General features: G+C 41.4%; 2 protein-coding genes across 2 annotated transcripts in view; one reads left to right on the plus strand and one right to left on the minus strand.

Annotated features, from left to right (window-relative positions):
• Positions 1-864: 864 nt before the first annotated feature.
• LOC148998443 (neutrophil cytosol factor 2-like) lies at positions 865-3,524 on the plus strand. Its single transcript, XM_089129379.1, has 6 exons — positions 865-1,552; positions 1,759-1,860; positions 2,012-2,163; positions 2,248-2,359; positions 2,528-2,636; positions 2,753-3,524. The coding sequence occupies exons 1-6, from the start codon at positions 1,430-1,432 to the stop codon at positions 2,872-2,874; spliced, it is 720 nt and encodes a 239-aa protein (XP_088985505.1). The 5' UTR covers positions 865-1,429; the 3' UTR covers positions 2,875-3,524.
• Positions 3,106-23,800, minus strand: part of LOC148998444 (2-(3-amino-3-carboxypropyl)histidine synthase subunit 2-like) — a 34,316-nt gene continuing 13,621 nt past the window's right edge. The window contains exons 4-7 of the mRNA XM_089129377.1: positions 5,110-5,330; positions 4,011-4,694; positions 3,660-3,851; positions 3,106-3,543 (exon numbers count right to left, since the gene is read on the minus strand). Coding sequence (XP_088985503.1) covers positions 3,386-3,543; positions 3,660-3,851; positions 4,011-4,694; positions 5,110-5,330 — 1,255 coding nt within the window. The 3' untranslated portion in view covers positions 3,106-3,385. The remainder of the gene's footprint in view (positions 3,544-3,659; positions 3,852-4,010; positions 4,695-5,109; positions 5,331-23,800) is intronic.

Raw genomic sequence — 23,800 nt, forward strand, 5'->3', positions numbered from 1 at the left:
TCCATTTTTGCACTCAGGTCTAAGTCTCATGGCCCTCTATCAGAATCCAGAGTTTTGGGAAGATTGGAGAAACTTAATTTTTCGCCCAAAAAAAAAAAACGTAAGGGGTACCACTGTCGTTTTTTTTTCGGGCCGAATTTTTGAGTTTTGAAATCTCAGCTCTGGAAGGGGCTAGAGCCTCCATTTTTGCACTCAGGTCTAAGTCTCATGGCCCTCTATCAGAATCCAGAGTTTTGGGAAGATTGGAGAAACTTAATTTTTCGCTCAAAAAAAAAAACGTAAGGGGTACCACTGTCGTTTTTTTTTCCGGGCCGAATTTTTGAGTTTTGATATCTCAGCTCTGGAAGGGGCTAGAGCCTGCATTTTTGCACTCAGGTCTAAGTCTCATGGCCCTCTATCAGAATCCAGAGTTTTGGGAAGATTGGAGAAACTTAATTTTTCGCCCAAAAAAAAAAAAAAACGTAAGGGGTACCACTGTCGTTTTTTTTTCGGGCCGAATTTTTGAGTTTCGATATCTCAGCTCTGGAAGGGGCTAGAGCCTCCATTTTTGCACTCAGGTCTAAGTCTCATGGCCCTCTATCAGAATCCAGAGTTTTGGAAAGATTGGAGAAACTTAATTTTTCGCCCAAAAAAAAAAACGTAAGGGGTACCACTGTCGTTTTTTTTTTTCGGGCCGAATTTTTGAGTTTCGATATCTCAGCTCTGGAAGGGGCTAGAGCCTCCATTTTTGCACTCAGGTCTAAGTCTCATGGCCCTCTATCAGAATCCAGAGTTTTGGGAAGATTGGAGAAACTTAATTTTTCGCCCAAAAAAAAAAACGTAAGGGGTACCACTGTCGTTTTTTTTTCGGGCCGAATTTTTGAGTTTCGATATCTCAGCTCTGGAAGGGGCTAGAGCCTCCATTTTTGCACTCAGGTCTAAGTCTCATGGCAGTAAATGAGAACAGACCTGAGAGCTGAAGTTCAATGTCAAAAGAACATTCCAGTGGCATGCTAATATCAACTTACACTCACCGGCCAGTTTATAAGGTACACCAGGTCAACTGCTTCACAAGATGTAAACAACACTGGTCCAGAAGCACTTCCTGTTTCAGTTTCTCAGCTGAACTGAGTATTGTTGCTGAGTATTGGTCCCTTTATGACCTGAGTGATCCATCCTCCGATGGCTACATCCAACAGGGTAACACGCCTTGTTACTAAGCACTAATACTAGAGCACCCTTGGGATGTGGTGGAACAGGAGATTTGCATCATGGATGTGCAGCCCACAAATCTGCAGCAACTGAATGATGCTGTCATAACAAGATAGACCAAAATCTCTGAGGAATGTTTCCAGCACCTTGTTGAATCTATATCATGAAGATTTAAGGCAGCCCAACTTGGCACTAACAATGTATACCTAAGTGGCCAGTGAGTGTATAAGCAGAGAGAATGATCCTCTATTTTGTGTTTAATTTTTTTGTTTGTTTTCTGGTTATTTTCCAGCGAGGTCTTGTACCTTATAATTTCCTTGAACCATTGGATATTGTTACAATGACATCAAAACCAGTACAGGTAATTGCCTTGTGATTGAACATGCAGTTTTCCAAAACGGTAATTTGTAATAATATCAAAATACAGGTGCACAGAGGTGAACTGTATATAGATTTATGACTCAAACCACTTAAATGTTGTTGTTGGGATCCATGTTCAAAAGCTACTCCCGTTTAATTGAGCTAAATTACTTTTTTTTTTTTATTTCCAACATCTACAACTTATAGATTGAACCAGTAAATGAAAATGATGATATACCAGCTCCACCAAGAAGAGCAGCACCTAGTAGACCAGTGGGAACAGATGGCCTGAAAACAGTGGTTGGAGAGGTTCAGTATTTCATTACAGTACATACAGTCTATTAACTGTAACCTGATATCAACTGACATAACTATCAAACAATGCTTCCATTGTATATCAAAAAGCCAACTTTTATTAGATGTAAGAATTATTTCTCAAGTTCGACTATATTCCTCACAGACGAGTAATGCCAGTGAATTCTCAGGCTGCATTGTGAAAGTACACTTTCAGTTCACCATTGCTATCAGCATTGCACCTGGACAGCCATATGGAGTCATTCTTCAGATGATAAGCTCTAAACTGAAGTTGCCTGCGTCAACGTTAATTTTACGGTAACTATAATAGTTATAACATTCCCAGCACTGTATTAGCATATTTCAGGGAGAAATAAAATGTGGTTGCGATGTACCTTTCAGGTACGCCAAGGAAGGCTTGGATAAGAGGGTGATTATTGAGGACTCTGAAATGGAGGCTGTGTGGAATAGTGTGAAGGATGGTCGTCTTACGCTGTGGTGTTCAGTGACAGAGGTAAAGACTTGACTCAACTACCCTGGATTAAATGATCACATAATATAGCTTAGTCATATAACAGCTGAGTGTACATTATACCTTACAAATAGTAATATCAACATAAAACAGCTTTGCCAGGAACTAAACATTTATTTTGTGGCCCCTCCCAAACCTGCTGTCCGAAAGGGTAAAACTGTGCCTCATGAGAAAGTGGTTGCGCTTTACTCTTATGACTCAACTACCCCAGAGGATCTGGGTTTCAAACAGGGAAACATCATCACAATTCTTTCAAAAGGTAGGAACTGACACTGTGATACTTGTATTTCACTAATATGGACATAAAATACAGTATGACTAAGAACTAAGGCATTCTTGAGATGAATTTCTGTTTTTTTTTTCTTTCATTTTCAGTAAATGATGAGTGGCTTGAGGGTCAATGCAACGGAAAGATTGGCATATTCCCATCAACCTTTGTCAAAGCACTTAATGGGGATCGAAATGTAAATGAATGTTCAACCAATAGTTACAACTAATGTGTTGTTTTACACATATTTGGCATGCTTAAATTTAAACAGTTGTTAGAGGGCAATTTTTTAAAAACATTTTGTTAAACTCAGGCCAGAGCTTCCTCATGCTCATCCCACTTTGATTGTATAGAATGTCAGACTAGATCATACATTGAGATCATAGTTTAATTAAAAAAAATGGTTTTATTCTGTTTTAATGTATCATTTTAAACAAGACAAGATTAAAACACATTGACGTCAGTTACATTTTTCTTTATTGTTCTATAGATTGCTACCATAGAGTAGCACAATACATTCTTTACATTCTAATATTTAACAAATATGAATGTACCTTCCATGATATTTGAACAGCAGCAAAAGAAACATTTGCTATTATCAAGACTTAAAAACATGTCTCCAAAATTTTTTTTATTACTGACAATTAAATCCTCTTCAAAACACTGATGTGATTCATGAGCTGTGAGTGTGAAGATGGTCCTCAGATGATTTCCTGCGACAGTCTAATAGTAAGTGTGTGTTATGATTTTTGAGGAGATGTTAAAACATCTTTATTATCCACACCTTCCTTCTCATAAGCGATTGCAATGCCTCTCCGTCCCTCCACAGCTTTCAACACAGGCGTCTGCCCCAGTTTGGGCTCCAGTCCCTGCCAACTACGGCCAGCCAAAAATGATGCTGCAAAACAAAAAGATCCTGATTATATTCTGCATTTGCATGAGTCAAATGTTTTATTAAAAAGGTGATAAGATTACTTCCGCAACTACAGTTCAGTATGGCGTCAGACTCAATACCTGCAGTGTTAGTATTGGCCACAGTGAGAGTCTGATTCCTGGGCACAAGTGAAGACGAGACTGCACCATTTATTTTCTCAGATGAGGCGGTGGAACAGGCTCGCAGGGCTCCAGTGATAAGAGAGACGTCTGTGCTCTCTTCCTCAATGACAGACTCGTTTGGGTCAGGGAAAACCACATGACTGCTTCCATCTATAATAAAGGTTTCTCATTAGATGCTCAGAACAATACTACGTGTGGACAGGCACATATACTGACATCATTTAAAGCCAATAAGCAACACATTATCAATAACACAATGCTTTTCTAGTGCTCTATAGTATGATTTATTAAAATGATGCAATGTCATACCAGGCAGTAAATCTCTGAAGTCTGTGATATATTCTCCAGTCCACTCTCTTTGCTTATTGCAAGCCAACTCCATCTCAAAGGGAGTCACCACGGGTCTGTAGAATTCACTTGAATCCAGCAGAGAGTTCTCTGGACAGGCGACCAGCACGTACACATCAACTTCCAAGAAGTTGGCGAGCTTGGGAACATTGATCTTTCCCATAGCAAACATATAGCTCTTCTTGCCTGCTTTGTGAATTATGTCTTTCAGCTGCTCTATGATGGTCAGATAATTAGCGACGCCCAGGGTGCCCACCAAAATGCCCACCACGCTGGCATCTTTAGCCCGCTCTATGGCATAATAGCGTTTCATAAGGGCCTTGTTGATTTTAACCGATTCCACTCGTCCTGTGCACGTTTCTGGATTGAATGAGCTGAAGGCACAGTGGTTCCAGGTCATCATGAAGTTTGTCAGAGTCAGGCCCTCCTGGCCAATGTAAAACATACTGTAATCATCAACACTCTGCCCCTTTTTTACACTAAACTGTCTGCCAAACTTGGAAATGACTCCATCATCCTGTGAATTCAAGTGATCACTGTTCACACAGCTGTCCTTTATCAGTTCAGCACTGCAGGAATGATCTGTTTTTAGAAGAGATACCGCAACATTGGGGTAGATATCACTCAAAAGCGTCCTGAGATCACCTGAGGACAGACGATATAAATGAACACACAACATTCACAATGGTATAAATCAAAGGTGTCCTGCTCCTGCAGGGCCGCAAACCTACAGAGTTTAGCTCCAAGCCAAATTAATCACACCTGAAGCAGCTCTATTTGATGGGACAGCCATTGGTGTATTGATGTCTGAAACCATAGCAGACATTATCAAATACAATTATTTAATCTCATGATGCACTGAAATAATGAGTGTACAACTGATGTACACATAACTTTTTTGTCAGTCAAACCCATTAAATGTAATTTTACAATTTCGGATACAGCCCGAGAGACTTCAAGGCAGGTGTGTTGGGGAACATTGGAGCTCAACTCTGCACACCACTCGCCCCCAGCAGTAGGATTGGACACCCGTGTGCATAGATTGAACAGTAACAATTACCTATAGCATGTGAATAGGTGACATCATACAGTATGATCACATGACTTTGGCGGTCAGGGTAAAGCTCTTTAAAGGCTGCAACACACTGCTGGACATCTATAGGTCTTTTCCCAAACACATGCAGAAGAGGTAGTCGTCTGCATGGGCTGAGGCAAGATGGCCCATAATGCACTATACAGTCTGCTCTTACATGTTCTGCTGCTACCTCATCCACACAACAGCTGAAAAGGAAATAAACAGGTCTGGGAGTCAGAATTAGCCACACAATATTTTTTGGTAATAATTTCAATTTTTTACAATGCATGTTTCATTAGAATGGTAGGAAACTTGGTGCTTTTTATGGCACTTGTTTTATAAATACACAAAAATATGGACATGATTAGAAAAGTCTTAAAAATACCAAATATGTATGGCTATATAGAGCCTCCATTTTTGCACACAGGTCTAAGTCTCATGGCCCTCTATCAGAATCCAGAGTTTTGGGAAGATTGGAGAAACTTAAATTTTAGCCCAAAAAAAAAAAACGTAAGGGGTACCACTGTCGTTTTTTTTTCGGGCCGAATTTTTGAGTTTCGATATCTCAGCTCAGGAAGGGGCTAGAGCCTCCATTTTTGCACTCAGGTCTAAGTCTCATGGCCCTCTATCGAAATCCAGAGTTTTGGGAAGATTGGAGAAACTTAATTTTTCGCCCAAAAAAAAAAAACGTAAGGGGTACCACTGTCGTTTTTTTTTCGGGCCGAATTTTTGAGTTTCGATATCTCAGCTCTGGAAGGGGCTAGAGCCTCCATTTTTGCACTCAGGTCTAAGTCTCATGGCCCTCTATCAGAATCCAGAGTTTTGGGAAGATTGGAGAAACTTAATTTTTCGCCCAAAAAAAAAACACATAAGGGGTACCACTGTCGTTTTTTTTTTTCGGGCCGAATTTTTGAGTTTCGATATCTCAGCTCTGGAAGGGGCTAGAGCCTCCATTTTTGCACTCAGGTCTAAGTCTCATGGCCCTCTATCAGAATCCAGAGTTTTGGGAAGATTGGAGAAACTTAATTTTTCGCCCAAAAAAAAAAAACGTAAGGGGTACCACTGTCGTTTTTTTTTCGGGCCGAATTTTTGAGTTTCGATATCTCAGCTCTGGAAGGGGCTAGAGCCTCAATTTTTGCACTCAGGTCTAAGTCTCATGGCCCTCTATCGAAATCCAGAGTTTTGGGAAGATTGGAGAAACTTAATTTTTCGCCCAAAAAAAAAAAACGTAAGGGGTACCACTGTCGTTTTTTTTTCGGGCCGAATTTTTGAGTTTCGATATCTCAGCTCTGGAAGGGGCTAGAGCCTCCATTTTTGCACTCAGGTCTAAGTCTCATGGCCCTCTATCAGAATCCAGAGTTTTGGGAAGATTGGAGAAACTTAATTTTTCGCCCAAAAAAAAAAAACATAAGGGGTACCACTGTCGTTTTTTTTTTCGGGCCGAATTTTTGAGTTTCGATATCTCAGCTCTGGAAGGGGCTAGAGCCTCCATTTTTGCACTCAGGTCTAAGTCTCATGGCCCTCTATCAGAATCCAGAGTTTTGGGAAGATTGGAGAAACTTAATTTTTCGCCCAAAAAAAAAAAACGTAAGGGGTACCACTGTCGTTTTTTTTTCGGGCCGAATTTTTGAGTTTCGATATCTCAGCTCTGGAAGGGGCTAGAGCCTCAATTTTTGCACTCAGGTCTAAGTCTCATGGCCCTCTATCAGAATCCAGAGTTTTGGGAAGATTGGAGAAACTTAATTTTTCGCCCAAAAAAAAAAAAAAGTAAGGGGTACCACTGTCGTTTTTTTTTTTTTCGGGCCGAATTTTTGAGTTTCGATATCTCAGCTCTGGAAGGGGCTAGAGCCTCCATTTTTGCACTCAGGTCTAAGTCTCATGGCCCTCTATCAGAATCCAGAGTTTTGGGAAGATTGGAGAAACTTAAATTTTCGCCCAAAAAAAAAAACGTAAGGGGTACCACTGTCGTTTTTTTTTCGGGCCGAATTTTTGAGTTTCGATATCTCAGCTCTGGAAGGGGCTAGAGCCTCCATTTTTGCACTCAGGTCTAAGTCTCATGGCCCTCTATCAGAATCCAGAGTTTTGGGAAGATTGGAGAAACTTAATTTTTCGCCCAAAAAAAAAAAACGTAAGGGGTACCACTGTCGGTTTTTTTTTCGGGCCGAATTTTTGAGTTTCGATATCTCAGCTCTGGAAGGGGCTAGAGCCTCAATTTTTGCACTCAGGTCTAAGTCTCATGGCCCTCTATCAGAATCCAGAGTTTTGGGAAGATTGGAGAAACTTAATTTTTCGCCCAAAAAAAAAAAAAAGTAAGGGGTACCACTGTCGTTTTTTTTTTTTCGGGCCGAATTTTTGAGTTTCGATATCTCAGCTCTGGAAGGAGCTAGAGCCTCCATTTTTGCACTCAGGTCTAAGTCTCATGGCCCTCTAGCAGAATCCAGAGTTTTGGGAAGATTGGAGAAACTTAATTTTTCGCCCAAAAAAAAAAAAACGTAAGGGGTACCACTGTCGTTTTTTTTCGGGCCGAATTTTTGAGTTTCGATATCTCAGCTCTGGAAGGAGCTAGAGCCTCCATTTTTGCACTCAGGTCTAAGTCTCATGGCCCTCTAGCAGAATCCAGAGTTTTGGGAAGATTGGAGAAACTTAATTTTTCACCCGAAAAAAAAAAAACGTAAGGGGTACCACTGTCGTTTTTTTTTTCGGGCCGAATTTTTGAGTTTCGATATCTCAGCTCTGGAAGGGGCTAGAGCCTCCATTTTTGCACTCAGGTCTAAGTCTCATGGCCCTCTATCAGAATCCAGAGTTTTGGGAAGATTGGAGAAACTTAATTTTTCACCCGAAAAAAAAAAACGTAAGGGGTACCACTTTCGTTTTTTTTTTTTCGGGCCAAATTTTTGAGTTTCGATATCTCAGCTCTGGAAGGGGCTAGAGCCTCCATTTTTGCACTCAGGTCTAAGTCTCATGGCCCTCTATCAGAATCCAGAGTTTTGGGAAGATTGGAGAAACTTAATTTTTCGCCCAAAAAAAAAAACGTAAGGGGTACCACTGTCGTTTTTTTTTTTTCGGGCCGAATTTTTGAGTTTCGATATCTCAGCTCTGGAAGGAGCTAGAGCCTCCATTTTTGCACTCAGGTCTAAGTCTCATGGCCCTCTAGCAGAATCCAGAGTTTTGGGAAGATTGGAGAAACTTAATTTTTCACCCGAAAAAAAAAAAACGTAAGGGGTACCACTGTCGTTTTTTTTTTCGGGCCGAATTTTTGAGTTTCGATATCTCAGCTCTGGAAGGGGCTAGAGCCTCCATTTTTGCACTCAGGTCTAAGTCTCATGGCCCTCTATCAGAATCCAGAGTTTTGGGAAGATTGGAGAAACTTAATTTTTCACCCGAAAAAAAAAAACGTAAGGGGTACCACTGTCGTTTTTTTTTTCGGGCCAAATTTTTGAGTTTCGATATCTCAGCTCTGGAAGGGGCTAGAGCCTCCATTTTTGCACTCAGGTCTAAGTCTCATGGCCCTCTATCAGAATCCAGAGTTTTGGGAAGATTGGAGAAACTTAATTTTTCGCCCAAAAAAAAAAACGTAAGGGGTACCACTGTCGTTTTTTTTTTTTCGGGCCGAATTTTTGAGTTTCGATATCTCAGTTTTGGAAGGGGCTAGAGCCTCCATTTTTGCACTCAGGTCTAAGTCTCATGGCCCTCTATCAGAATCCAGAGTTTTGGGAAGATTGGAGAAACTTAATTTTTCGTCCAAAAAAAAAAAACGTAAGGGGTACCACTGTCGTTTTTTTTTCGGGCCGAATTTTTGAGTTTCGATATCTCATCTCTGGAAGGGGCTAGAGCCTCCATTTTTGCACTCAGGTCTAAGTCTCATGGCCCTCTATCAGAATCCAGAGTTTTGGGAAGATTGGAGAAACTTAATTTTTCGCCCAAAAAAAAAAACGTAAGGGGTACCACTGTCGTTTTTTTTTCGGGCCAAATTTTTGAGTTTCGATATCTCAGCTCTGGAAGGGGCTAGAGCCTCCATTTTTGCACTCAGGTCTAAGTCTCATGGCCCTCTATCAGAATCCAGAGTTTTGGGAAGATTGGAGAAACTTAATTTTTCGTCCAAAAAAAACAAAACGTAAGGGGTACCACTGTCGTTTTTTTTTCGGGCCGAATTTTTGAGTTTCGATATCTCATCTCTGGAAGGGGCTAGAGCCTCCATTTTTGCACTCAGGTCTAAGTCTCATGCCCCTCTATCAGAATCCAGAGTTTTGGGAAGATTGGAGAAACTTAATTTTTCGCCCAAAAAAAAAAAACGTAAGGGGTACCACTGTCGTTTTTTTTCGGGCCGAATTTTTGAGTTTCGATATCTCAGCTCTGGAAGGAGCTAGAGCCTCCATTTTTGCACTCAGGTCTAAGTCTCATGGCCCTCTAGCAGAATCCAGAGTTTTGGGAAGATTGGAGAAACTTAATTTTTCACCCGAAAAAAAAAAAACGTAAGGGGTACCACTGTCGTTTTTTTTCGGGCCGAATTTTTGAGTTTCGATATCTCAGCTCTGGAAGGAGCTAGAGCCTCCATTTTTGCACTCAGGTCTAAGTCTCATGGCCCTCTAGCAGAATCCAGAGTTTTGGGAAGATTGGAGAAACTTAATTTTTCATCCGAAAAAAAAAAAACGTAAGGGGTACCACTGTCGTTTTTTTTTTCGGGCCGAATTTTTGAGTTTCGATATCTCAGCTCTGGAAGGGGCTAGAGCCTCCATTTTTGCACTCAGGTCTAAGTCTCATGGCCCTCTATCAGAATCCAGAGTTTTGGGAAGATTGGAGAAACTTAATTTTTCACCCTTTAAAAAAAAAACGTAAGGGGTACCACTGTCGTTTTTTTTTTCGGGCCAAATTTTTTAGTTTCGATATCTCAGCTCTGGAAGGGGCTAGAGCCTCCATTTTTGCACTCAGGTCTAAGTCTCATGGCCCTCTATCAGAATCCAGAGTTTTGGGAAGATTGGAGAAACTTAATTTTTCGCCCAAAAAAAAAAACGTAAGGGGTACCACTGTCGTTTTTTTTTTTCGGGCCGAATTTTTGAGTTTCGATATCTCAGCTCTGGAAGGGGCTAGAGCCTCCATTTTTGCACTCAGGTCTAAGTCTCATGGCCCTCTATCAGAATCCAGAGTTTTGGGAAGATTGGAGAAACTTAATTTTTCGTCCAAAAAAAAAAAACGTAAGGGGTACCACTGTCGTTTTTTTTTCGGGCCGAATTTTTGAGTTTTGATATCTCATCTCTGGAAGGGGCTAGAGCCTCCATTTTTGCACTCAGGTCTAAGTCTCATGGCCCTCTATCAGAATCCAGAGTTTTGGGAAGATTGGAGAAACTTAATTTTTCGCCCAAAAAAAAAAACGTAAGGGGTACCACTGTCGTTTTTTTTTCGGGCCGAATTTTTGAGTTTCGATATCTCAGCTCTGGAAGGGGCTAGAGCCTCCATTTTTGCACTCAGGTCTAAGTCTCATGGCCCTCTATCAGAATCCAGAGTTTTGGGAAGATTGGAGAAACTTAATTTTTCGTCCAAAAAAAACAAAACGTAAGGGGTACCACTGTCGTTTTTTTTTCGGGCCGAATTTTTGAGTTTCGATATCTCATCTCTGGAAGGGGCTAGAGCCTCCATTTTTGCACTCAGGTCTAAGTCTCATGCCCCTCTATCAGAATCCAGAGTTTTGGGAAGATTGGAGAAACTTAATTTTTCGCCCAAAAAAAAAACGTAAGGGGTACCACTGTCGTTTTTTTTTCGGGCCGAATTTTTGAGTTTCGATATCTCAGCTCTGGAAGGGGCTAGAGCCTCCATTTTTGCACTCAGGTCTAAGTCTCATGGCCCTCTATCAGAATCCAGAGTTTTGGGAAGATTGGAGAAACTTAATTTTTCGTCCAAAAAAAAAAAACGTAAGGGGTACCACTGTCGTTTTTTTTTCGGGCCGAATTTTTGAGTTTCGATATCTCATCTCTGGAAGGGGCTAGAGCCTCCATTTTTGCACTCAGGTCTAAGTCTCATGGCCCTCTATCAGAATCCAGAGTTTTGGGAAGATTGGAGAAACTTAATTTTTCGTCCAAAAAAAAAAACGTAAGGGGTACCACTGTCGTTTTTTTTTCGGGCCGAATTTTTGAGTTTCGATATCTCAGCTCTGGAAGGGGCTAGAGCCTCCATTTTTGCACTCAGGTCTAAGTCTCATGGCCCTCTATCAGAATCCAGAGTTTTGGGAAGATTGGAGAAACTTAATTTTTCGTCCAAAAAAAACAAAACGTAAGGGGTACCACTGTCGTTTTTTTTTCGGGCCGAATTTTTGAGTTTCGATATCTCATCTCTGGAAGGGGCTAGAGCCTCCATTTTTGCACTCAGGTCTAAGTCTCATGCCCCTCTATCAGAATCCAGAGTTTTGGGAAGATTGGAGAAACTTAATTTTTCGCCCAAAAAAAAAATGTAAGGGGTACCACTGTCGTTTTTTTTTCGGGCCGAATTTTTGAGTTTCGATATCTCAGCTCTGGAAGGGGCTAGAGCCTCCATTTTTGCACTCAGGTCTAAAGGCGGGCGTACACGGTACGAATTCTGACGGTCGGAAGATCGTATGCCCAGGCACACTTTACGAGTGCGTTTATACAAAAATCGTATGGAGGCAGTGATATACGACACGATTTTACGACCTGCTGAATTCCGAAGAAATCGCACAAAGTTCCGCACTAAAAACTCTCATAACTGCATAAAACATTGATACAAGCCGTGGTTATTTTGCTATAGGCTCGTTTTCAGCACCGCGAAACGGATGTCCGGACGGACATAGTTACAGTAGGCTACACATTCAAAAATAAATTTCAAGCTCTCTGAATGATTAATTAGCCGTTTAAACCACCTCATGTGAGCGTTTGCAATTCATTTTGCTCCGAGAAGCTATCGCCGTGAACGGGGCTTGAGTGAGCTTGAGCGCGTTGTGAGAGTGAGGGCGCGGGTGCCAGATCCCGTGTTGCAAGATCCACATAATGGAAAGGTGCCAGTATCTGGACTTGTTTTTTGGATTAATGTCACGCTTTAGGAAGTTATTAAAGTGGTTCGTAATATATTTATCTTATTTTCAAAACACAAGCTTTGAACTTATTTTGGATTTTTATATAATTTCTTTGTTTTTGTTAGTTTTTGCTTGTTTTTCGTAGCAATATCTGGCAACATTGTTCTGTCGGCATTAATAAAAAAAAGCTTAGGCTGTAGACAAACTGTTATTGCTTTTAGGAGGATACAAACATAGCCTAATGATCATCGTGATGTGTAAGAATCTGTAAGAAATGTATAACACTATCAAAAACAATAGCATAGCCTACAGTTGTTTCAGAATGAAATATGCCAAATACTGGCCAGTAGGAACACGGCAGATGCTGTTTAGTTAACCTTTCACAAAGTCATCATAAAAACATTAATTGAAGCAGTGTTTCTAGTAGTCCACACCATTTTCGTATTTCTTCTGTGGATTTCCTCAGCTCCCGATTGGTCAAATTCAGATAGATCGACAAATCGGCTCATTCAACCGCATACACCTCACGAATGCAAGCCAACAGCTCCCGAACTTTTTCGACATGCTTAAAAATTATCGGGAGGTCGAGAGGTGCTCGGCTCGGCTCGTATCTTCCTCGCACACGATACGAGCCGCGACATGCGAGCATAACCGATTTACACGCGATTTCCCCCGAGTGAAAAAAATCATCTGCGAGCTCGTAAAACAGCAAAAAATCGCACCGTGTACGCCCGCCTTAAGTCTCATGGCCCTCTATCAGAATCCAGAGTTTTGGGAAGATTGGAGAAACTTAATTTTTCACCCGAAAAAAAAAAAACGTAAGGGGTACCACTGTCGTTTTTTTTTCGGGCCGAATTTTTGAGTTTCGATATCTCAGCTCTGGAAGGGGCTAGAGCCTCCATTTTTGCACTCAGGTCTAAGTCTCATGGCCCTCTATCAGAATCCAGAGTTTTGGGAAGATTGGAGAAACTTAATTTTTCGTCCAAAAAAAAAAACGTAAGGGGTACCACTGTCGGTTTTTTTTTTGGGCCGAATTTTTGAGTTTCGATATCTCAGCTCTGGAAGGGGCTAGAGCCTCCATTTTTGCACTCAGATCTAAGTCTCATGGCCCTCTATCAGAATCCAGAGTTTTGGGAAGATTGGAGAAACTTAATTTTTCGCCCAAAAAAAAAAACGTAAGGGGTACCACTGTCGTTTTTTTTTTTTTCGGGCCGAATTTTTGAGTTTCGATATCTCAGCTCTGGAAGGAGCTAGAGCCTCCATTTTTGCACTCAGGTCTAAGTCTCATGGCCCTCTATCAGAATCCAGAGTTTTGGGAAGATTGGAGAAACTTAATTTTTCGTCCAAAAAAAAAAAACGTAAGGGGTACCACTGTCGTTTTTTTTTCGGGCCGACTTTTTGAGTTTCGATATCTCATCTCTGGAAGGGGCTAGAGCCTCCATTTTTGCACTCAGGTCTAAGTCTCATGGCCCTCTATCAGAATCCAGAGTTTTGGGAAGATTGGAGAAACTTAATTTTTCGCCCAAAAAAAAAAACGTAAGGGGTACCACTGTCGTTTTTTTTTTTCGGGCCGAATTTTTGAGTTTCGATATCTCAGCTCTGGAAGGGGCTAGAGCCTCCATTTTTGCACTCAGGTCTAAGTCTCATGGCCCTCTATCAGAATCCAGAGTTTTGGGAAGATTGGAGAAACTTAATTTTTCGTCCAAAAAAAAAAAACGTAAGGGGTACCACTGTCGTTTTTTTTTCGGGCCGAATTTTTGAGTTTTGATATCTCATCTCTGGAAGGGGCTAGAGCCTGCATTTTTGCACTCAGGTCTAAGTCTCATGGCCCTCTATCAGAATCCAGAGTTTTGGGAAGATTGGAGAAACTTAATTTTTCGCCCAAAAAAAAAAACGTAAGGGGTACCACTGTCGTTTTTTTTTTCGGGCCGAATTTTTGAGTTTCGATATCTCAGCTCTGGAAGGGGCTAGAGCCTCCATTTTTGCACTCAGGTCTAAGTCTCATGGCCCTCTATCAGAATCCAGAGTTTTGGGAAGATTGGAGAAACTTAATTTTTCGCCCAAAAAAAACAAAAACGTAAGGGGTACCACTGTCGTTTTTTTTTCGGGCCGAATTTTTGAGTTTCGATATCTCAGCTCTGGAAGGGGCTAGAGCCTCCATTTTTGCACTCAGGTCTAAGTCTCATGCCCCTCTATCAGAATCCAGAGTTTTGGGAAAATTGGAGAAACTTAATTTTTCGCCAAAAAAAACAAAAACGTAAGGGGTACCACTGTCGTTTTTTTTTCGGGCCGAATTTTTGAGTTTCGATATCTCATCTTTGGAAGGGGCTAGAGCCTCCATTTTTGCACTCAGGTCTAAGTCTCATGGCCCTCTATCAGAATCCAGAGTTTTGGGAAGATTGGAGAAACTTAATTTTTCGCCCAAAAAAAAAAAAACGTAAGGGGTACCACTGTCGGTTTTTTTTCGGGCCGAATTTTTGAGTTTCGATATCTCATCTCTGGAAGGGGCTAGAGCCTCCATTTTTGCACTCAGGTCTAAGTCTCATGGCCCTCTATCAGAATCCAGAGTTTTGGGAAGATTGGAGAAACTTAATTTTTCGCCCAAAAAAAAAACGTAAGGGGTACCACTGTCTTTTTTTTTTCGGGCCGAATTTTTGAGTTTCGATATCTCAGCTCTGGAAGGGGCTAGAACCTCAATTTTTGCACTCAGGTCTAAGTCTCATGGCCCTCTATCAGAATCCAGAGTTTTGGGAAGATTGGAGAAACTTAATTTTTCGCCCAAAAAAAAAACGTAAGGGGTACCACTGTCGTTTTTTTTTCGGGCCGAATTTTTGAGTTTCGATATCTCAGCTCTGGAAGGGGCTAGAGCCTCCATTTTTGCACTCAGGTCTAAAGGCGGGCGTACACGGTACGAATTCTGACGGTCGGAAGATCGTATGCCCAGGCACACTTTACGAGTGCGTTTATACAAAAATCGTATGGAGGCAGTGATATACGACACGATTTTACGACCTGCTGAATTCCGAAGAAATCGCACAAAGTTCCGCACTAAAAACTCTCATAACTGCATAAAACATTGATACAAGCCGTGGTTATTTTGCTATAGGCTCGTTTTCAGCACCGCGAAACGGACGTCCGGACGGACATAGTTACAGTAGGCTACACATTCAAAAATAAATTTCAAGCTCTCTGAATGATTAATTAGCCGTTTAAACCACCTCATGTGAGCGTTTGCAATTCATTTTGCTCCGAGAAGCTATCGCCGTGAACGGGGCTTGAGTGAGCTTGAGCGCGTTGTGAGAGTGAGGGCGCGGGTGCCAGATCCCGTGTTGCAAGATCCACATAATGGAAAGGTGCCAGTATCTGGACTTGTTTTTTGGATTAATGTCACGCTTTAGGAAGTTATTAAAGTGGTTCGTAATATATTTATCTTATTTTCAAAACACAAGCTTTGAACTTATTTTGGATTTTTATATAATTTCTTTGTTTTTGTTAGTTTTTGCTTGTTTTTCGTAGCAATATCTGGCAACATTGTTCTGTCGGCATTAATAAAAAAAAGCTTAGGCTGTAGACAAACTGTTATTGCTTTTAGGAGGATACAAACATAGCCTAATGATCATCGTGATGTGTAAGAATCTGTAAGAAATGTATAACACTATCAAAAACAATAGCATAGCCTACAGTTGTTTCAGAATGAAATATGCCAAATACTGGCCAGTAGGAACACGGCAGATGCTGTTTAGTTAACCTTTCACAAAGTCATCATAAAAACATTAATTGAAGCAGTGTTTCTAGTAGTCCACACCATTTTTGTATTTCTTCTGTGGATTTCCTCAGCTCCCGATTGGTCAAATTCAGATAGATCGACAAATCGGCTCATTCAACCGCATACACCTCACGAATGCAAGCCAACAGCTCCCGAACTTTTTCGACATGCTTAAAAATTATCGGGAGGTCGAGAGGTGCTCGGCTCGGCTCGTATCTTCCTCGCACACGATACGAGCCGCGACATGCGAGCATAACCGATTTACACGCGATTTCCCCCGAGTGAAAAAAATCATCTGCGAGCTCGTAAAACAGCAAAAAATCGCACCGTGTACGCCCGCCTTAAGTCTCATGGCCCTCTATCAGAATCCAGAGTTTTGGGAAGATTGGAGAAACTTAATTTTTCACCCGAAAAAAAAAAAACGTAAGGGGTACCACTGTCGTTTTTTTTTCGGGCCGAATTTTTGAGTTTCGATATCTCAGCTCTGGAAGGGGCTAGAGCCTCCATTTTTGCACTCAGGTCTAAGTCTCATGGCCCTCTATCAGAATCCAGAGTTTTGGGAAGATTGGAGAAACTTAATTTTTCGTCCAAAAAAAAAAAACGTAAGGGGTACCACTGTCGGGTTTTTTTTTGGGCCGAATTTTTGAGTTTCGATATCTCAGCTCTGGAAGGGGCTAGAGCCTCCATTTTTGCACTCAGATCTAAGTCTCATGGCCCTCTATCAGAATCCAGAGTTTTGGGAAGATTGGAGAAACTTAATTTTTCGCCCAAAAAAAAAAACGTAAGGGGTACCACTGTCGTTTTTTTTTTTTTCGGGCCGAATTTTTGAGTTTCGATATCTCAGCTCTGGAAGGAGCTAGAGCCTCCATTTTTGCACTCAGGTCTAAGTCTCATGGCCCTCTATCAGAATCCAGAGTTTTGGGAAGATTGGAGAAACTTAATTTTTCGTCCAAAAAAAAACAAAACGTAAGGGGTACCACTGTCGTTTTTTTTTCGGGCCGACTTTTTGAGTTTCGATATCTCATCTCTGGAAGGGGCTAGAGCCTCCATTTTTGCACTCAGGTCTAAGTCTCATGGCCCTCTATCAGAATCCAGAGTTTTGGGAAGATTGGAGAAACTTAATTTTTCACCCAAAAAAAAAAACGTAAGGGGCACCACTGTCGTTTTTTTTTTTCGGGCCGAATTTTTGAGTTTCGATATCTCAGCTCTGGAAGGGGCTAGAGCCTCCATTTTTGCACTCAGGTCTAAGTCTCATGGCCCTCTATCAGAATCCAGAGTTTTGAGAAGATTGGAGAAACTTAATTTTTCGTCCAAAAAAAAAAAACGTAAGGGGTACCACTGTCGTTTTTTTTTCGGGCCGAATTTTTGAGTTTTGATATCTCATCTCTGGAAGGGGCTAGAGCCTCCATTTTTGCACTCAGGTCTAAGTCTCATGGCCCTCTATCAGAATCCAGAGTTTTGGGAAGATTGGAGAAACTTAATTTTTCGCCCAAAAAAAAAAACGTAAGGGGTACCACTGTCGGTTTTTTTTTCGGGCCGAATTTTTGAGTTTCGATATCTCAGCTCTGGAAGGGGCTAGAGCCTCCATTTTTGCACTCAGGTCTAAGTCTCATGGCCCTCTATCAGAATCCAGAGTTTTGGGAAGATTGGAGAAACTTAATTTTTCGCCCAAAAAAAACAAAAACGTAAGGGGTACCACTGTCGTTTTTTTTTTTCGGGCCGAATTTTTGAGTTTCGATATCTCAGCTCTGGAAGGGGCTAGAGCCTCCATTTTTGCACTCAGGTCTAAGTCTCATGGCGCTCTATCAGAATCCAGAGTTTTGGGAAGATTGGAGAAACTTAATTTTTCGCCCAAAAAAAAAAACCGTAAGGGGTACCACTGTCGTTTTTTTTTCGGGCCGAATTTTTGAGTTTCGATATCTCAGCTCTGGAAGGGGCTAGAGCCTCCATTTTTGCACTCAGGTCTAAGTCTCATGCCCCTCTATCAGAATCCAGAGTTTTGGGAAAATTGGAGAAACTTAATTTTTCGCCCAAAAAAAAAAAAAGTAAGGGGTACCACTGTCGTTTTTTTTCGGGCCGAATTTTTGAGTTTCGATATCTTAGCTCTGGAAGGGGCTAGAGCCTCCATTTTTGCACTCAGGTCTAAGTCTCATGGCCCTCTATCAGAATCCAGAGTTTTGGGAAGATTGGAGAAACTTAATTTTTCGCCCAAAAAAAAAAAACGTAAGGGGTACCACTGTCGTTTTTTTTTCGGGCCGAATTTTTGAGTTTTGATATCTCAGCTCTGGAAGGGGCTAGAACCTCCATTTTTGCACTCAGGTTAAAGTCTCATGGCCCTCTATCAGAATCCAGAGTTTTGAGAAGATTGGAGAAACTTAATTTTTCGCCCAAAAAAAAAAAAAACGAAAGGGGTACCACTGTCGTTTTTTTTTCGGGCCGAATTTTTGAGTTTCGATATCTCAGCTCTGGAAGGGGCTAGAGCCTCCATTTTTGCACTCAGATCTAAGTCTCATGGCCCTCTATCAGAATCCAGAGTTTTGGGAAGATTGGAGAAACTTAATTTTTCGCCCAAAAAAAAAACGTAAGGGGTACCACTGTCGTTTTTTTTTTTTCGGGCCGAATTTTTGAGTTTCGATATCTCAGCTCTGGAAGGGGCTAGAGCCTCCATTTTTGCACTCAGGTCTAAGTCTCATGCCCCTCTATCAGAATCCAGAGTTTTGGGAAGATTGGAGAAACTTAATTTTTCGCCCAAAAAAAAAACGTAAGGGGTACCACTGTCGTTTTTTTTTCGGGACGAATTTTTGAGTTTCGATATCTCAGCTCTGGAAGGGGCTAGAGCCTCCATTTTTGCACTCAGGTCTAAGTCTCATGGCCCTCTATCAGAATCCAGAGTTTTGGGAAGATTGGAGAAACTTAATTTTTCGCCCAAAAAAAAAAAAACATAAGGGGTACCACTGTCGTTTTTTTTCGGGCCGAATTTTTGAGTTTCGATATCTCAGCTCTGGAAGGGGCTAGAGCCTCCATTTTTGCACTCAGGTCTAAGTCTCATGGCCCTCTATCAGAATCCAGAGTTTTGGGAAGATTGGAGAAACTTAATTTTTCGCCCAAAAAAAAAAACGTAAGGGGTACCACTGTCGTTTTTTTTTTCGGGCCGAATTTTTGAGTTTCGATATCTCAGCTCTGGAAGGGGCTAGAGCCTCCATTTTTGCACTCAGGTCTAAGTCTCATGGCCCTCTATCAGAATCCAGAGTTTTGGGAAGATTGGAGAAACTTAATTTTTCGCCCAAAAAAAAAACGTAAGGGGTACCGCTGTCGGTTTTTTTTTTTCGGGCCGAATTTTTGAGTTTCGATATCTCAGCTCTGGAAGGGGCTAGAGCCTCCATTTTTGCACTCAGGTCTAAGTCTCATGGCCCTCTATCAGAATCCAGAGTTTTGGGAAGATTGGAGAAACTTAATTTTTCGCCCAAAAAAAAAAAACGTAAGGGGTACCACTGTCGTTTTTTTTTTCGGGCCAAATTTTTGAGTTTCGATATCTCAGCTCTGGAAGGGGCTAGAGCCTCCATTTTTGCTCTCAGGTCTAAGTCTCATGGCCCTCTATCAGAATCCAGAGTTTTGGGAAGATTGGAGAAACTTAATTTTTCGCCCAAAAAAAAAAAACCGTAAGGGGTACCACTGTCGTTTTTTTTTCGGGCCGAATTTTTGAGTTTCGATATCTCAGCTCTGGAAGGGGCTAGAGCCTCCATTTTTGCACTCAGGTCTAAGTCTCATGCCCCTCTATCAGAATCCAGAGTTTTGGGAAAATTGGAGAAACTTAATTTTTCGCCAAAAAAAACAAAAACGTAAGGGGTACCACTGTCGTTTTTTTTTCGGGCCGAATTTTTGAGTTTCGATATCTCATCTCTGGAAGGGGCTAGAGCCTTCATTTTTTGCACTCAGGTCTAAGTCTCATGGCCCTCTATCAGAATCCAGTTTTGGGAAGATTGGAGAAACTTAATTTTTCGCCCAAAAAAAAAAAAACGTAAGGGGTACCACTGTCGTTTTTTTTTCGGGCCGAATTTTTGAGTTTCGATATCTCAGCTCTGGAAGGGGCTAGAGCCTCCATTTTTGCACTCAGGTCTAAGTCTCATGGCCCTCTATCAGAATCCAGAGTTTTGGGAAGATTGGAGAAACTTAATTTTTCGTCCAAAAAAAAAACGTAAGGGGTACCACTGTCGGTTTTTTTTCGGGCCGAATTTTTGAGTTTCGATATCTCAGCTCTGGAAGGGGCTAGAGCCTCCATTTTTGCACTCAGGTCTAAGTCTCATGGCCCTCTATCAGAATCCAGAGTTTTGGGAAGATTGGAGAAACTTAATTTTTCGCCCAAAAAAAAAAACGTAAGGGGTACCACTGTGGGTTTTTTTTCGGGCCGAATTTTTGAGTTTCGATATCTCATCTCTGGAAGGGGCTAGAGCCTCCATTTTTGCACTCAGGTCTAAGTCTCATGGCCCTCTATCAGAATCCAGCGTTTTGGGAAGATTGGAGAAACTTAATTTTTCGCCCAAAAAAAAAAAAAAACGTAAGGGGTACCACTGTCGTTTTTTTTTCGGGCCGAATTTTTGAGTTTCGATATCTCAGCTCTGGAAGGGGCTAGAGCCTCCATTTTTGCACTCAGGTCTAAGTCTCATGGCCCTCTATCAGAATCCAGAGTTTTGGGAAGATTGGAGAAACTTAATTTTTCACCCGAAAAAAAAAAAAAACGTAAGGGGTACCACTGTCGTTTTTTTTTTTCGGGCCGAATTTTTGAGTTTCGATATCTCATCTCTGGAAGGGGCTAGAGCCTCCATTTTTGCACTCAGGTTAAAGTCTCATGACCCTCTATCAGAATCCAGAGTTTTGGGAAGATTGGAGAAACTTAATTTTTCGCCCAAAAAAAAAAAACGTAAGGGGTACCACTGTCGTTTTTTTTTCGGGCCGAATTTTTGAGTTTCGATATCTTAGCTCTGGAAGGGGCTAGAGCCTCCATTTTTGCACTCAGGTCTAAGTCTCATGACCCTCTATCAGAATCCAGAGTTTTGGGAAGATTGGAGAAACTTAATTTTTCACCCGAAAAAAAAAAAACGTAAGGGGTACCACTGTCAATTTTTTTTTCGGGCCGAATTTTTGAGTTTCGATATCTCAGTTCTGAAAGGGGCTAGAGCCTCCATTTTTGCACTCAGGTTAAAGTCTCATGACCCTCTATCAGAATCCAGAGTTTTGGGAAGATTGGAGAAACTTAATTTTTCGCCCAAAAAAAAAAAACGTAAGGGGTACCACTGTCGTTTTTTTTTTCGGGCCGAATTTTTGAGTTTCGATATCTCAGCTCTGGAAGGGGCTAGAACCTCCATTTTTGCACTCAGGTCTAAGTCTCATGGCCCTCTATCAGAATCCAGAGTTTTGGGAAGATTGGAGAAACTTAATTTTTCGCCCAAAAAAAAAAAACGTAAGGGGTACCACTGTCGTTTTTTTTTCGGGCCGAATTTTTGAGTTTCGATATCTTAGCTCTGGAAGGGGCTAGAGCCTCCATTTTTGCACTCAGGTTAAAGTCTCATGACCCTCTATCAGAATCCAGAGTTTGGGGAAGATTGGAGAAACTTAATTTTTCGCCCAAAAAAAAAAAACGTAAGGGGTACCACTGTCGTTTTTTTTTCGGGCCGAATTTTTGAGTTTCGATATCTCATCTCTGGAAGGGGCTAGAGCCTCCATTTTTGCACTCAGGTCTAAGTCTCATGGCCCTCTATCAGAATCCAGAGTTTTGGGAAGATTGGAGAAACTTAATTTTTCGCCCAAAAAAAAAAACGTAAGGGGTACCACTGTCGTTTTTTTTTTCGGGCCGAATTTTTGAGTTTCGATATCTCAGTTCTGGAAGGGGCTAGAGCCTCCATTTTTGCACTCAGGTTAAAGTCTCATGACCCTCTATCAGAATCCAGAGTTTTGGGAAGATTGGAGAAACTTAATTTTTCGCCCAAAAAAAAAAACGTAAGGGGTACCACTGTCGTTTTTTTTTTTCGGGCCGAATTTTTGAGTTTCGATATCTCAGCTCTGGAAGGGGCTAGAGCCTCCATTTTTGCACTCAGGTCTAAGTCTCATGGCCCTCTATCAGAATCCAGAGTTTTGGGAAGATTGGAGAAACTTAATTTTTCGCCCAAAAAAAAAAAAAAAACGTAAGGGGTACCACTGTCGTTTTTTTTTCGGGCCGAATTTTTGAGTTTCGATATCTCAGCTCTGGAAGGGGCTAGAGCCTCCATTTTTGCACTCAGGTCTAAGTCTCATGGCCCTCTATCAGAATCCAGAGTTTTGGGAAGATAGGAGAAACTTAACTTTTCGCCCAAAAAAAAAAAACGTAAGGGGTACCACTGTCGTTTTGGCCGAATTTTTGAGTTTCGATATCTCAGCTCTGGAAGGGGCTAGAGCCTCCATTTTTGCACTCAGGTCTAAGTCTCATGGCCCTCTATCAGAATCCAGAGTTTTTGGGAAGATTGGAGAAACTTAATTTTTCGCCCAAAAAAAAAAACATAAGGGGTACCACTGTCGTTTTTTTTTTCGGGCCGAATTTTTGAGTTTCGATATCTCAGCTCTGGAAGGGGCTAGAGCCTCCATTTTTGCACTCAGGTCTAAGTCTCATGGCCCTCTATCAGAATCCAGAGTTTTGGGAAGATTGGAGAAACTTAATTTTTCGCCCCCCAAAAAAAATGTAAGGGGTACCACTGTCGTTTTTTTTTTCGGGCCGAATTTTTGAGTTTTGATATCTCAGCTCTGGAAGGGGCTAGAGCCTCCATTTTTGCACTCAGGTCTAAGTCTCGTGGCCCTCTATCAGAATCCAGAGTTTTGGGAAGATTGGAGAAACTTAATTTTTCGCCCCCAAAAAAAACGTAAGGGGTACCACTGTCGTTTTTTTTTCGGGCCGAATTTTTGAGTTTCGATATCTCAGCTCTTGAAGGGTCTAGAGCCTCCATTTTTGCACTCAGGTCTAAGTCTCATGGCCCTCTATCAGAATCCAGAGTTTTGGGAAGATTGGAGAAACTTAATTTTTCGCCCAAAAAAAAAAAACGTAAGGGGTACCACTGTCGTTTTTTTTTCGGGCCGAATTTTTGAGTTTCGATATCTCAGTTCTGGAAGGGGCTAGAGCCTCCATTTTTGCACTCAGGTTAAAGTCTCATAACCCTCTATCAGAATCCAGAGTTTTGGGAAGATTGGAGAAACTTAATTTTTCGCCCAAAAAAAAAACGTAAGGGGTACCACTGTCGTTTTTTTTTTCGGGCCAAATTTTTGAGTTTCGATATCTCAGCTCTGGAAGGGGCTAGAACCTCCATTTTTGCACTCAGGTTAAAGTCTCATAACCCTCTATCAGAATCCAGAGTTTTGGGAAGATTGGAGAAACTTAATTTTTCGCCCAAAAAAAAAACGTAAGGGGTACCACTGTCGTTTTTTTTTTCGGGCCGAATTTTTGAGTTTCGATATCTCAGCTCTGGAAGGGGCTAGAACCTCCATTTTTGCACTCAGGTCTAAGTCTCATGGCCCTCTATCAGAATCCAGAGTTTTGGGAAGATTGGAGAAACTTAATTTTTCGCCCAAAAAAAAAAAACGTAAGGGGTACCACTGTCGTTTTTTTTTCGGGCCGAATTTTTGAGTTTCGATATCTTAGCTCTGGAAGGGGCTAGAGCCTCCATTTTTGCACTCAGGTTAAAGTCTCATGACCCTCTATCAGAATCCAGAGTTTGGGGAAGATTGGAGAAACTTAATTTTTCGCCCAAAAAAAAAAAAACGTAAGGGGTACCACTGTCGTTTTTTTTTCGGGCCGAATTTTTGAGTTTCGATATCTCATCTCTGGAAGGGGCTAGAGCCTCCATTTTTGCACTCAGGTCTAAGTCTCA

The sequence above is a fragment of the Pimephales promelas genome, chromosome 1 (genome assembly GCF_988280905.1).
Source record: "Pimephales promelas chromosome 1, fPimPro1.hap1.1, whole genome shotgun sequence".
NCBI lineage: Eukaryota > Metazoa > Chordata > Actinopteri > Cypriniformes > Leuciscidae > Pimephales > Pimephales promelas.

Bases quoted from the DNA above. Each gene is read 5' to 3' on its own strand.
- LOC148998443 (XM_089129379.1), top strand. From the start codon at position 1,430: ATGATCCTCTATTTTGTGTTTAATTTTTTTGTTTGTTTTCTGGTTATT. The intron at 1,861-2,011 runs GTTCAGTATTTC...TATTCCTCACAG, and splicing joins TGAAAACAGTGGTTGGAGAG to ACGAGTAATGCCAGTGAATT. The intron at 2,164-2,247 runs GTAACTATAATA...TGTACCTTTCAG, and splicing joins GCGTCAACGTTAATTTTACG to GTACGCCAAGGAAGGCTTGG.